The sequence below is a fragment of the Galeopterus variegatus genome, unplaced genomic scaffold (genome assembly GCF_000696425.1).
Source record: "Galeopterus variegatus unplaced genomic scaffold, G_variegatus-3.0.2 Scaffold3980, whole genome shotgun sequence".
Taxonomy (NCBI): domain Eukaryota; kingdom Metazoa; phylum Chordata; class Mammalia; order Dermoptera; family Cynocephalidae; genus Galeopterus; species Galeopterus variegatus.
Genome location: NW_007730091.1, coordinates 209,673 through 223,062, shown reverse-complemented (window position 1 = coordinate 223,062; position 13,390 = coordinate 209,673). Strand labels below are relative to the sequence as shown.

Below are 13,390 nucleotides of genomic sequence, written 5' to 3'. Positions count from 1 at the left end.
ATTTCCAAAAGTTCATTGAAGAATAGAATGGAAAGATAATACAAATCTTTCCATGAACTTTTTGAAGACCCCTTATACTATGTGATTCCATTTATATAAAGTTCTGGAATAGCTAGTGCTAATCTATGGTAGAAAAAAAAATCAGAAGAGTGGTTGCTTCTGGGGTCGTGTGGGAGATTGGAAGGGGACAAGAGGGAACTTTCTGGGGTGATGTTGATGCTCTGTATATTGATCGGAATTTGGGTTGCACATACATATACACTTGTGCAGGCTCAGCAAATGGCCCACTTTGAATATATGTATTTTGCTGTATGCAAATATTACTTTTTCTTTTTGGTGGCTAGCCAGTGTGGGGATCTGAACTCTTGACCTTGGTGTTAGCAAATATTACTTTAAAAGAAATAAAAGAGAGCTGCAAATTTATATGGGACAATAATTAATGATCTGCATGCTGAAGTGTTTGGGGGGAAAGAATGGTGTCTGCCGCTTACTTGCAATACATCAAAAAATAATATGAATTGGGCCGGCCCGTGGCTCACTTGGGAGAGTGCGGTGCTGATAACACCAGGGCCACGGGTTCGGATCCTATATAGGGATGGCTGGTTCGCTCACTGGCTGAGCGTGGTGCTGACAGCCCTAAGCCAAGGGTTAAGATCCCCTCACCAGTCATCTTTTAAAAAACAAACAAAAAAAATGAATGAATGGATGAACGGAGATACAGTAGAATCTAAGAAATAGGCACCCAGGTGTTCACTGTACTATCCTTTCAATTTTTCTGTGTATTTGAAAATTTTTATAATAAGATGTTGGGACAAATACTTAAAATATAATTATATATTACAAAATGAAAATATAACTAATAATATTTAGGGATATAAAAAATCTTATTAGTGTACAGAATATATTAAGACATTTCCATGTGCAGGCGTTGTACTGAAATTACTGAGGCCTATGGGATACATATCAAACATTATCCCCATCTCACAGATGAGAAAACAGAGAAGCCTCAGGAAGCTCAACAAAAAAGCCTTACATCATTTTTCTGTCCAGGCCACACAGTTAAACAGTGACAGAACAAGACCATAAATTCAGATCTCTTTACCTAGTCTGTCTTTCACTGGGCCCAGCACAGCACCTTACACAAAGAAAGAGCCCAAGAGCTATTTGTTGAAAGAAAGAACGAAGGAGGGAATAAATTGGACCTGAAATGTGAATAAGAACAGAGGTAGCATTGCAGCCGGGGGAGTATTTATTTATTTATTTATTTATTTTTTTTGTGTTTTGTCTGTTTTTTTCCGTGTCCGGCAACGGATCGCAACCCTCAGTGTTGCCCCCGTACCGGGCCAGGGACCGGCAACGGGATTGCAAACCTCGGTGNGAAAATTTTTATAATAAGATGTTGGGACAAATACTTAAAATATAATTATATATTACAAAATGAAAATATAACTAATAATATTTAGGGATATAAAAAATCTTATTAGTGTACAGAATATATTAAGACATTTCCATGTGCAGGCGTTGTACTGAAATTACTGAGGCCTATGGGATACATATCAAACATTATCCCCATCTCACAGATGAGAAAACAGAGAAGCCTCAGGAAGCTCAACAAAAAAGCCTTACATCATTTTTCTGTCCAGGCCACACAGTTAAACAGTGACAGAACAAGACCATAAATTCAGATCTCTTTACCTAGTCTGTCTTTCACTGGGCCCAGCACAGCACCTTACACAAAGAAAGAGCCCAAGAGCTATTTGTTGAAAGAAAGAACGAAGGAGGGAATAAATTGGACCTGAAATGTGAATAAGAACAGAGGTAGCATTGCAGCCGGGGGAGTATTTATGAATGTTACACGGAAGTGTCATGGCCTCCACAGTTCTGCCAATGGGGGATTCTTTTTCAAACGGACCATCAGCAGGAAGTGAGTCTCCCACCCAGAAGCAGGTATTTCCTGTTGGATTTCCACAGGGCTCTTGTCCTGGCAATACAGGGGTGTGTGTGTGTGTGAATGTCAGCGTGCAGGGAACAGCTGCTCCAAGCAGGGCTGCAGAGACTCACAAAGCGGCTGGAATTGTTGTTGCGGACAGTCTTGGCATTGCCAAAGGCCTCGAGGAGCGGGTTTGACTGCAGGATGATGTCCTTGACGTGCTGGGGGCAGAGGCAGGCGGGTGGGAAGAGGTCAGCTGGGGCAGGCTTGGGAGAGAGATGAACTACTGTGCAATTGGGGGAGACCCAGTCCTTCCTTCTGTTCTTCTCGCCTTACCTGGACCTTTTCTCCTCCACCAGATACCTTGGAGATGTAGCCCATGATGTATTTGGCTGCTACTGTCTTCCCAGCTCCACTCTCTCCACTGTGGGTGGATGGGGGAAGAAATGATCAGTGGGTAGGGGTGGAGCGAAGGGCCCTTTCTAGTGCCTGACCATTCATTCACTCATTCATTCATTGAGCACGTGCTGTGTGCCAGGCACTATTCCAGGCACTGTGAATACAGTAGTGAACATGACAGATAAAAATTCCTGCCCTCCTGGAGCTGACATTTACAGGGGACAGATGGACAATAACAAAATGAATAAATAACCTAGATCGTGGGTCAGATTGACAAGGAAAGAAAAACAGGGCAGGGGACAGAGAAGGACAGCAAGGCTCTGTTTGGATTGGGAGTTCCAGGCAAACTGCCCTGGGGGTAATGAATGATGATGTTTCGGCAGGGGCCTGGGCCGGAGAGTCCGTGGTCCCCCACCCTGTACCTGATGATGACACACTGGTTCTCACAATCGATCAGCATGTTTCGGTACATGTTGTCTGTGAGGGCGTAGATGTGCGGGGGATTCTCGTACTGGGCCTGGTGGGGGAGGGAGGTCAGGTCTCAGCCCAGGGCTAGGGGTCGGGGGTCTTGGGGCTGTACCTCCTGCCCAGCCCCGGCCTCACCGCGCCCTGGTAGAGGTCGATCTCGCGGTCCGTGAAGTAGGGCATCTGCTTGAAGGGGTTTACAGAGATGAGCACCGGGCCGATGTAGGTCTGGGGGATGGTTAAGGGCCATGCCATGTCCTGGTAGGTTTTGTCCCCCATAGGCCCCTGTCCCCTTATTTTGCTCCCCCAGGGCTTCCCAGAGCCCCACTGTCGGGAGGAAGACATGGGGCTCTCCTTTCCTGTCCATCGTCCCTCTCTCCATTGCTCAGTCACCTTCCCGTCCCTCTGTTCCTCCCCCGCCTGCCCGCCGCTGCCCACAGCCCAGGGTACAAAGATGTAGTCGTCCATGAAGCGCTTGCGGAGGTTGCCCACGATGGCGTCCTCGGTGATCTGAGGCAGGAGCACCATGTCGTCCACGCCACTCTGCTTCACGTTGTGGCTCTGCCAGTGGAAACGCTCCTTGCTGCCCTGGGGGTGGGGGCGGCAGGATGGGGGTGAGCCCCTGCAGGGGACACCTCCGCTCCTCCTTCCTCATCTCGGGGACACCAGCAGAGGTGCGCAAGATCCAATCTGGGCTTCCTGCCCAAACCGAAGAGGCCAGAGGGAGTGATGGCTCAGATCCATCCCTTAGCCCTCTCTTTGGTCCCTCTGTCCATCCCTCCACTGAGTACCCTGGTGCCATGGAGGAGACAGAGATGCCAGGCTCAGCTGGGCACAGTGTGCTGGGGACTCCAGCAGGCTGTAGGAGAGGAGGAGGGTGTCAGGGGAGGCTTGGTGGGGAGGCAGCCTGCCCTGGTTCTAACTTCCGTCCAGACTCCCCACCCCTCACTCCCCCAACTCCCCTCTCCCTGTCCAGGCCCAGGCTAAGTCCCTGACTTCTCTGTGGCATTCACCTGCCACCCACCCATTTCACCTCGAGGTGGCCTCCTGCCTCCCACCCCTCCTCCTCTCTGGTGGTCGTGCATCCCATCCCATCCCTCCAAGCTCCTCCAGACCACCTGGTGGCGATGACCTCGACCTCCTGTGCCCGCCTGTGACTCTGTTCCTCAGCTCCACCCTCGCCTCCCAGCCCAGCCCCCCCGCCACATTGCCATGATTTTCTCCATCCTCTGAGTGCCTTTGCCCTGCCCCTCACCAGCTCCAACACTTTCCAAGGTTCCCACTTTCCCATCTCATTTCCTCCCTCCGTTTTTCATCAGATGACACCTTCTTTAGGCTCCATGGAGGAGACTCAGGCACGGGCTCCCCCAAACACCCCTCTTCCAGGAAGCCTGCTTGGGATGCTCTCTCCTTTTAGCCCAACTGAATACATCCAGTGCCTTAAACCCACTGGCTCTCTCAGGCTCACGACACATCCCTGCTAGGGAGGAATTCGGCAAACAGAGGGAGTGATGGCAAAAAAGAATTCCCCTGTCTGGTGGACTCATGCTTGGATATCACATCCCTCTTCCAGGAGGCCCCTATGCCAGATCAGGAGCTCCTGGAGGGCAGGGAGGATCTGTCAAATGAACAAGGGACAAAGGCAAAGAGAGAAACCCAGCTTCAGAGGAAAACCCCCAGAGCAAAGGATGCCAGGAATCAAGGTTAAGTCTTCAAAAAAACCTGTGTTTGCCAGGTAGATTCCAGGGAAAGGAGACAGGGGTGTTGGGCTGAGGGGATACAGGTAGGATCAAGCAGAAGGGTCAGCATGGGCAACTGTAGGGCAGAGGTGGATGAGACTGGAGCCAGTCTCTCCTGGGGGCACTGGGGAGCCATGGAATGTTCTTGAGCAGGGGAGGTGCACCATCAGATTCTGGACATGCTGACAGCCAGAGAAGGGTTTGTTGAGGAATGCCCACAGACATTAAATGAGCCTGGCCTTTGGCATGTGGGTAGATCTGGGTTCTAATCCTGGCCAGTTGACCTGACATTGCTGTGAACCTCAACTGCTTCATCTGTGAAATGGGAGAAGCAGCCCCAGAGTTGATGTGAGGATCAACTGCTTTGGGGAACAAGGCGGGGATGGTGCCCCTCCCCAGCCTGAGTGGTTGGGAGGATGAACCCAGGCTGAGAGACATTTGACAAAAGTAGCATTCACCAAGCACCTACGATGTCCCCGACTCTGGGGACAGTGGGGGGCATGTCAATATTATCACCCATCTTCACAGCATCTCAGTGTGGCACAGGCTAGGCAGGAAACAGGCTCGAGAAGTGTAGTGGCTTGACTAAGCACACTTTACTAGAGACACAGCTATATTGTTTCCAAGGGTGTGGAATTCGAACCCGGGCCCACCTGAAAGCAAAGAACAGGCTCTTGCATCTATACAAGAGGCTGGACTTGACAGCTGAGAAGGGTTTTGATAAAAAGCTGGGAGAAAGGGTGCACCAGGCAGAGAGCACGGCCCGGGCAAAGGTACAGAGGTGACAGTGGCAGAAACAGAAGGCAGAGGAGAGAGTGTGGGGGAGTCAGGGATCGAACCCTTCAAACCGCTCCCTACCCAAGTAGTGAATTTTCATATGGCGAATCTGACCCCATCTCTCCACGTCTGAAAACCTGTTTGTGGCTTCCCATGACCTTCTCATCCGTCCATTCAACAGAGAATTCTTGAGTACCTACTGGGTGCTGGAAACTCTTGGGTCTTCAAGAGGAACTCTTTCAATTCCCACTGTGTTGTCTCCAAGCCTTTGCAGGTACTGAGCCCTCTGCCCAGAACACCCTTCTTCCCTGGTGAATGCCAATCCATCCTTTAGGACCCGGCTCAGATGATGCCTCCTCCAGGAAGACCTCCCTGTCCCCAGGCCTGGTCACATGTTTCCTCTGGACCCCTACGGTGCCCTGAGTGTCCCTCATCATGGTCCTGTCCACCTACTGAACATCACACACAGCAGGCTCATCTGTGAACTCCTGGGGACAGGGGCTCAGGCAATGTCTGGCTATACAAGGTGGGAGGGGCTCATCTGAATGAATGAGTGAAAGAAGGTGGGAGCGATGCAGGAATGGAGGTGAGGCCAGATCCTGAAGGGCCTTGAGTGTCAAGCCAAGGAATTCAGACTTGATTGTGGAGGTCGTGACTTTACTGCCTGGGTGTGTGGCTGACTATCCTGTACGTTGGAAAGCTCCCTTGGGGTAGATGGAGGGGCACTCCTGGAAGTGGGAAGCCAGAGAGAGGGTGCTATGGTCCTCCAGACTAGGGGTGAAGAGAGACGGGTGGATGGAGGGGGACTGAGAAGGTAAAGGGATCAGGACGTGGTTTGGGTGTAAAGGTGAAGAACGTCTCCTCTAGATATTTTGTAATATGTAATACTTTTCCGTTACCCATTGTCACCCATTCCTCCCATCTAATTGCAATTTTGTACCTATCAACCAACCTCTATCACCACAAAGAAATAATTAATGTACCAGGTGATGAATGCACTAACTACTCTGACCCGATCATTATACAACATACATATGTATCAAAATATCAAATTGTATCCCACACATATGTACAATGACAACGTGCCAATCACAGGATGGTGACCTAGCAGGAAGAGCAGGTTGAGGGGCAGGTGATGTGCTGGGTTAGAGATGTTTGGAGGTTGGGGGTCCTGGGGAATATTTTTTGGGGGGGATTGTTGCTCAGGAGGCCTGGGGCAGAGATATGGGGATCAGTAGTTTGGAGAGTCCTCAGCAGGGCATTCTGCTCCTGGGGACACTTTAGGAATTGTGGGGACACTTTTAGTGGTCTCAGAGATGGGAATATGGCTGGAATTTAGTGAGTGGGGGGTCAGGAGTAGGGGCCAAGTTTACACACAAATGATTGTCCTCTCCGCAGCCCCCCCCACCCATTCCAGCAGATGCTCAGATAAGTGACTGATAGAGTCTGCATGTGTTGTCCCCCCAAAGCTCATGTCAAAATCTGATCCCCAACTTGGCAATCTTGGGAGCAGTTTGGGTTATGGGGGCGGATCCCTCATGAAAGGATTAATGCTCTCCCTTGGGGGCGGGTAGTGAGTTCTCACTGTATTAGTTCACGTGAGAGCTGGTTGTTTAAAGGACCCTGGCACCTCCCCCCTCTCTCTCTTGCTTCCTCTTGCCCTGTGATCTTGCACCTGCTGGCTGCCTGCCGCTTTCCACCATGAATAGAAGCAGCTTGAGGCCCACACTAGATGCAGCTGTCCCAGAACTGTAAATCAAATAAACCTTTTTTCTTTATAAATTACCCAGTTTCAGGTATTATGTTTTAAGCCACAGAAACAGACTAATACAGTCACAAACCTGTTTATAATCACCGGAACCTAGAACCAAACTGTTTTATGTATAAACAGAAAATCCATATATTTTTTGCACGATTGATACCCGCTGCATTATCCAGGAGTATGACTACCAGGTATAAAGGAAGTTTTTAATTTTGGTCAGATTTCGCCATGTTGGAAGCTCCTGTCACCCAAGGTCTTGCACCTGTGGGTGGGGCTGCTGCACCCCTGGAGACACACCTGTGTACAGGTGGGAACACTGGTGGCTCCACTGGGCATTCTCAGGTCACTGGCCTGAGAGCTTTCACATGTACAGACACATTTTATTCTAAGTGACTTTCTATTCTGCATTATGGGGGATCACACTGACTCTTTTGAATCGATGGGAGATGGTATGTTTCGTTGTCTGAGGATTTCATCTCAGGATTTAAAAGGGGCTGACAAGGTGTTTGTTACAAGGAGGGGGTGCTGGGTGTAATGCACTAAAAGCCCTGGTTGCATTGAGAAGGGCACGGGGAGGGCAAAGTCATGGGAAGCAGCAGTGTATGGTCGTTGAGAAAGGCTAAGTAGGAGCCACCTGGGAGGTCAAAGGCAACTGGGACAGGTGGCAACCCAGATGGAACAAGGTAGGTCAGAAACAGCAGGGAGCCATAGACCTGACCCTGAGCTACTGAAGAGTGTCTGAGCGTCTCCTTGGAGACTCAGGGGCCCCAAGGAGGGCGTGGGTGACCTCAGGGTCAGAAGTCAGCTTCGGAGGTAAGGAGATGTAGACCAGGAAATCTGGCTGAGAAGGGGAAGAGAGAAAGAGGCTGGGGAAACAGTGGGGTCAGGGGAGAGTGTGTTTCCTGTTTTCAAGATGGGGAGTGTGTTGGCGAGAAGAGATGGTAAAAATTGGGAACGAAGTGGTATGATTCATGGGGCTGGTGGGGCGAGAGGGGGTCTGCTCTTTCCCTGAGCCGGTGGTTGGAGTGGGGGACAGGCACAGCCGTGTGAGTGAGTTGGAGAAGAGGAAGTGGATTCTCTCTCTGAGCTCGAGGGGTGGGGCTTGGATGGTGACATGGTAAACAACAATATACAACAACAGCAAACTCCCGACTAGCGCTTGTCTCGTGCCACGTTCTGGTCTAAGTTTTCCACGTGAATTACTTCACTGCTATTGGGTCCGTTTTGCAGAAGAGAAAACTATGGCACAGAGAGGTTAGGTGTCCCCCTTAAGGTCACACAGCAGGAACATGGCAGGGCAGGAAGAGAGGACCCGAGGGAGGACACACAAAGCTGTGTCCCCAGCCTGGTCTGAGTCGGAGGTGGCTGAGATTGGTGCTTTAAGTCAGATGAGGATGGAGTGGGGACAAGATTTTGCAGTTGGGGCTAACCTGGTCTTCATGCTGGTGGCTCTGAGAACCACGGCCACTTCCTCTCGCTGGGGTCAGAGGCCCCGAGGCCAGCTATGTCTGGCGGGGGCTAGGCCTGCCTGGCTCTCCTGGTCCTGAGGACTCAGTTCCTCTTCCTGTCCTTCCCCATTCCCCTCACCCGGCTGCGTGGCCCCCTGCTTCTTGCTGCTCCTGCCATTCTCTCCCTCTCAATCCTGCCCTGGGCCCCCAGGCCCCCAAACACCCCCAAACACCCCACTGAGCTAGGGCTCCAGTGGATTGTAAGAACCATGGGCTATTTGCAATGGAGGGGGAGAGGGTTTTGCTCACAGTGAGGGGGAGGACAGTCACGCATTTTGCATGTGACAGATTAGGTTTCCAAGGCCTGGCTTGACAGTTGACCAACTGTGTGACTTTGGGGAGGCTGTTTAACTTCTCCAAGCCTCAGTTTCCTCATCTGTCAAATGGATTCCATAGTGACCTCTCACTTGGAGTCACTGAGAGGAGTTAATGAGTCAACACAGAGAAAAGATGCACTCAGGGGCCTTGGGAAATGGCAGCCAGGGACACTGACAGTGTTTAGTGGAAGTGATCAGTGTTTGACACAGGAGCTGGGATATACGAGCCGGTCAGCACATACTTGTTAAATGAATGAATGAATGAATCAATGAAGTCCCACTGGGGTGAGACCGCCTCTGCCCTGTCTCATGGGTATCTCTCGCTCTGTGGCTCCCAAGTCCCCATAGATCAAGTTGAAGTTTGTATCTGAGTCCCTTCCTTGGGGATGGGGGTGCAACGAAGAGGCTGTGGTCACAGATGACCACAAGCCAAGTATGACTCAACCGGCTGAGACTCTTGTGAAAGACAGTCAGGGGCTGGAGGTGGCTGGGGCGGGAAGGGGGAGGTAGCTTCTTCCTCCAGCTCTTCAGAGAGGTCTCTCTACTCTTAGGCAGAAGGCAGCGGGGGCAGACAGGGTCAGCTTTCTTGGTGCCAAAAAAGGGAGGGGCTGTTTGTGGCCAAGGTGGTGGCTCCTGTGGGGCTGGGGCATTGGAGTCTTGTAGTGAACACACTTCCTGAGCCTCTACTGTGCATGGAGGTAGGTGGAGACCAGGCTTGGGTGGACTGGGCTTAGACCCTGCTCTTGGGGAACTCGGTGTACCCCAAGTGGGTAAGAGGGTTTCCCAAGGCACACCATGTTGGAAAGTGCTAAGGGGTGGTGTGGGCATCAGCCAGGGTTTCCTGCAGGAGGCGGGCCTTGCAACATGACCTTCCCAGGAAGAATCAGTGGTATGAGCAGGAAGGCCCTGGGTGTGTGTAGGATGACAGGATTCTAGTGTCTTTAGACTAGAGAATCCAGGTCCAGATGAAGCTAGAGGGATGGGAAGCCCAGGGCATCTGGGGCTCACATACCCCCCGGGGCTCTCTCACCTCATAGGAGGAGGGGAGGTTACTCACAGTGTGGCCTTGGGAGCCATCGAGTTGAAATCCTCTTCCACTTTGGATTATAGAGCAACTCACCTAACCTCCCTACCTCAGTTTCCTCCTTTGGAAAATGGGAACATTGAGAGCCACAGACCTCAAGGGGCTACCGTGCAGATTGAACGAGGCCAAGGTTGCCAAGCACAAACGCTAGCTGTCCTCACGGTCACCACCAGCAGCAGCCTTGGGCTGGCCAGCCCACAGGCCCAGGGCCCAGGGCCAGCAGGAAGGGCTGGATGGGGCAGCTTTTGCAACTTGCCCCAACTGCTCCAGCTTCTCTGCTCCTGAGCGGTAATGAGCAAGAGCCCCAGACTGGACAGCCACTTCCTTCCTCGCTGAGGTCCTGTGAGCTGTGGTTGCCAGGAGGAGATGTGAAGCCACTGCGGCTGCTGCCAGGGCCAGCGCTCAGTTCCTAGGCCCCGCCTTGCCCCCAGGGGTGCCCCTGCAGCCTTGGTCCTGCCCTCCCCCAGCTCAGCAGTGTTATGGGGCCACACCCTGCAAAAGGCTCCCAGCGTCTCCTCCTCCCTTGGGGGAATGGTGGCTCTCAGTTTTCTCTTGATCTAGCCAGAGGCCATTACCCAATGTGTGGGGACCCTTGTCTTTCTGGAGCTGGGGAACCCCTCCTGCTCTTTGTGGAGGAGCCTCTGGGATGGGGCCGCAGCCCCCAAGGCAGAAACCTGCCTGTCCTTGGATCGGTGCTGCTGTCACCCTTTGCATCCCATCAATTGCAGGTCTCATTGATTCTTCCCCCTAAATCTCTCTCAATTTCCAGTATTTTCTGTCCATCCCCAAGGCCATTGCCCCTGGACCCAGCAGCTGCATATTGTTTTCCCTGCTTTGTGTCTGTACCTTAAAAACAATGACCATTACCCTTGTCTCACCACCATCACCGACGGAGGGCAACCAGTGGCTACCTCCACTTCCCCACCCCCCAACAAAGTCAAGGAGAAACTGCTACTAACCCCAATGCCAGCACCACCAGTCAACGTCAAACAGAAACAACAACCAGTTCCACCACCAGTCAATCACCTGTCACTATCAGCACCACCAACCCATAATAACCAACCACCATCAACATACTAGCCTTTAACAACCACACACACCGACTGCCGTTAGTAACCCCGCGAAGCAGAAATCATCAACCAGATTCCATTCAGAAACCAGTAATGAACACCAAGGTCAAGGGTTCAGATCCCTGTACCGGCCAGCCTCCAAACAACAACAACAAAAGACAAACACACAAAAAACCCAGCCACGATTTGCCACCACCATGACCAATCACCGTCGCCAGAAACCAACAATGAGCTACCAATGACAAACGAATACGACCAACACCACCCAGCTCCAAATCGCAGCAGCCACCGACTGCTCTCATTCTACTGGTCACCGAGCACTGCCAACGTTTCCAGCTGAAAACAGCCACCCCCCAGCAACCAACACCGAACACCAGCTCCGCCAAAGATGGCTACCACAACCACCACTCCACCCCCAAGAACCACTGTCACCGCCAACCTACAACCACCATGGCAACGACCACCGTCACAGCCAATGACTCCAACAACCCAACAATGACCACCCACAGCAACTCCTCCACAATAACCAAAGATGAGTCACTGTGTCCCATCGCCATTGGTGAGTCAGGCAACGGAGCAGCATTGCTCATGGGGGCAGCTACAGTGTACTGTGTGTATCACTCTGTAAAGGACTTGGACGTTGCTTCATTGAGTCCTTCCACAGTCTTCTTGGCATCCACCGTCCCTCCAGGAAGATTTCAGCACCTCCAGGTGGAGGTGCTGGCTGCACAGACGGGCTTCTCTCTTTTTCCCTTCTTTCATTCTCTTTGATGTGTTTCTCCCCTACAGACCCCGTCTGCCAACAGCACTGTTGACTAAGCATTTTACACAGCGTTCCTAGGAGGGGTTGCTTTTCTCTCAAGTAGCAAATCATATTTCCTGTGTTCTTTTGATCAAAGTCTGCCCATCTGAGCTCCGGAGCCTCCTGGGCTTGGCTCTGTCCTGGCAGAGTTCCCATCACAAGCTCAGAGCTCTGGCTCATTTCCTGTGTTCTTTTGATCAAAGTCTGCCCATCTGAGCTCTGGAGCCTCCTGGGCTTGGCTCTGTCCTGGCAGAGTTCCCATCACAAGCTCAGAGCTCTGGCTGGTGGCCTGGCTGTGGATGACCCAGAGGGGTTGGCCGGCGATGCCTGATTTATCCCTGGCTTTCTAAAAGAAGATGTTCTCTCTCAGGTGAATGCGCCTCCCTGCCTCCACCCTGTCTGCTGTCACTGCTAAGAAACCTGCAGTTGTCCCAGTCCCAGCCGCATGCTCTTGTCCTCATTGACAGAATGACAAAAACTGAAAGCTGAAGTGGGTTGTAGATGCATGAACCTGCGGGGTCACCTTTTATAGCCTCTTACTGTGGGTGTTATGATGTTGCTGGGTGTAGACTCATGGTTGTGACAGTCTTCCCAAACTTGTCACCATCATCAGCAGACCTCAACTTCAACAGGCAGCGATACGTCTGGCTGCAGTATCTCTGCTGGCATCGTTGCATGGGTGGCCACCAGTGGCGGCAAGGACACACTCAGTCTACCATCTCCTGCCTTTGTGATTGCTACAGCCAAACCACCTGTCAACCACACAGGCATGCTGTCATTACATCAGTGCCTGCTAGACACAGCTTCCCCTTCCAGCTGTGGATGGAGAGTGGCCGAGCCTGCAGACCCTCTGAACGTTCAAAAAGAAAGACCCCCAAAGAACAACTTTCATATCTAGAATGACTTCCAAATATGACATCTGTGGGGACTGAGGCCAAGAGAGGGGAAGTGACTTGCCCAAGGCCCCACAGGGAGATGAAGGACTTAGCTGGGCTAGAAACTGGGTCCCCTAACCTTCAGGAAAGGGGTACATCCCTGTCCTTGCAGACTCTGTGTGTTCCCTCAAGGCCACCTTCTGTCTTCCAGTTATTGCTCCATCTGTGGTCTCACGTCGCCGCTTTGGAAGACTCCCCACCATCAGATGGGAGCTTGGTCTCTGGTAAGGGATGCTGGGGGCACCGGAGACACACTGAGGGCTCCCAAAGTGTCTTCTGTGCCTCTCATCCTGCGCCCCACTTTCTGGTGGTGGTCTTCAAAGCACCTCCACCCGGCTGGTGACCCCCACCTCTGCACTTCCAGAACCCATCCTTGAAGGACTTACCATGGTGGGCGTTGGCCTCTGGGCTCCTGGGGGCACCCGAGTAGGTCGTGTGACAGGGCCGCAGGCTCAGGGGGCTCTTGGGGGCACCCGAGTAGGTCGTGTGACAGGGCCGCAGGCTCAGGGGGCTCTTGGGGGCGGCTTGGGCATGGCCCTACTCCTCCTTCACCTGACTCCCAGCCTGAGTTCCTCTTACAACAGCCCCCCCCCCCCCCCCCC

General features: G+C 52.1%; 1 protein-coding gene across 1 annotated transcript in view; it reads right to left on the bottom strand.

The window, feature by feature from the left end:
• Positions 1–13,390, bottom strand: part of LOC103602026 (unconventional myosin-If-like) — a gene marked incomplete at its 3' end in the record, with an annotated part of 25,612 nt that overhangs the window by 10,465 nt on the left and 1,757 nt on the right. The window contains 7 exon segments of the mRNA XM_008586426.1: positions 2,062–2,151; positions 2,267–2,354; positions 2,752–2,846; positions 2,933–3,022; positions 3,245–3,382; positions 12,472–12,605; positions 13,175–13,362. Coding sequence (XP_008584648.1) covers positions 2,062–2,151; positions 2,267–2,354; positions 2,752–2,846; positions 2,933–3,022; positions 3,245–3,382; positions 12,472–12,605; positions 13,175–13,362 — 823 coding nt within the window.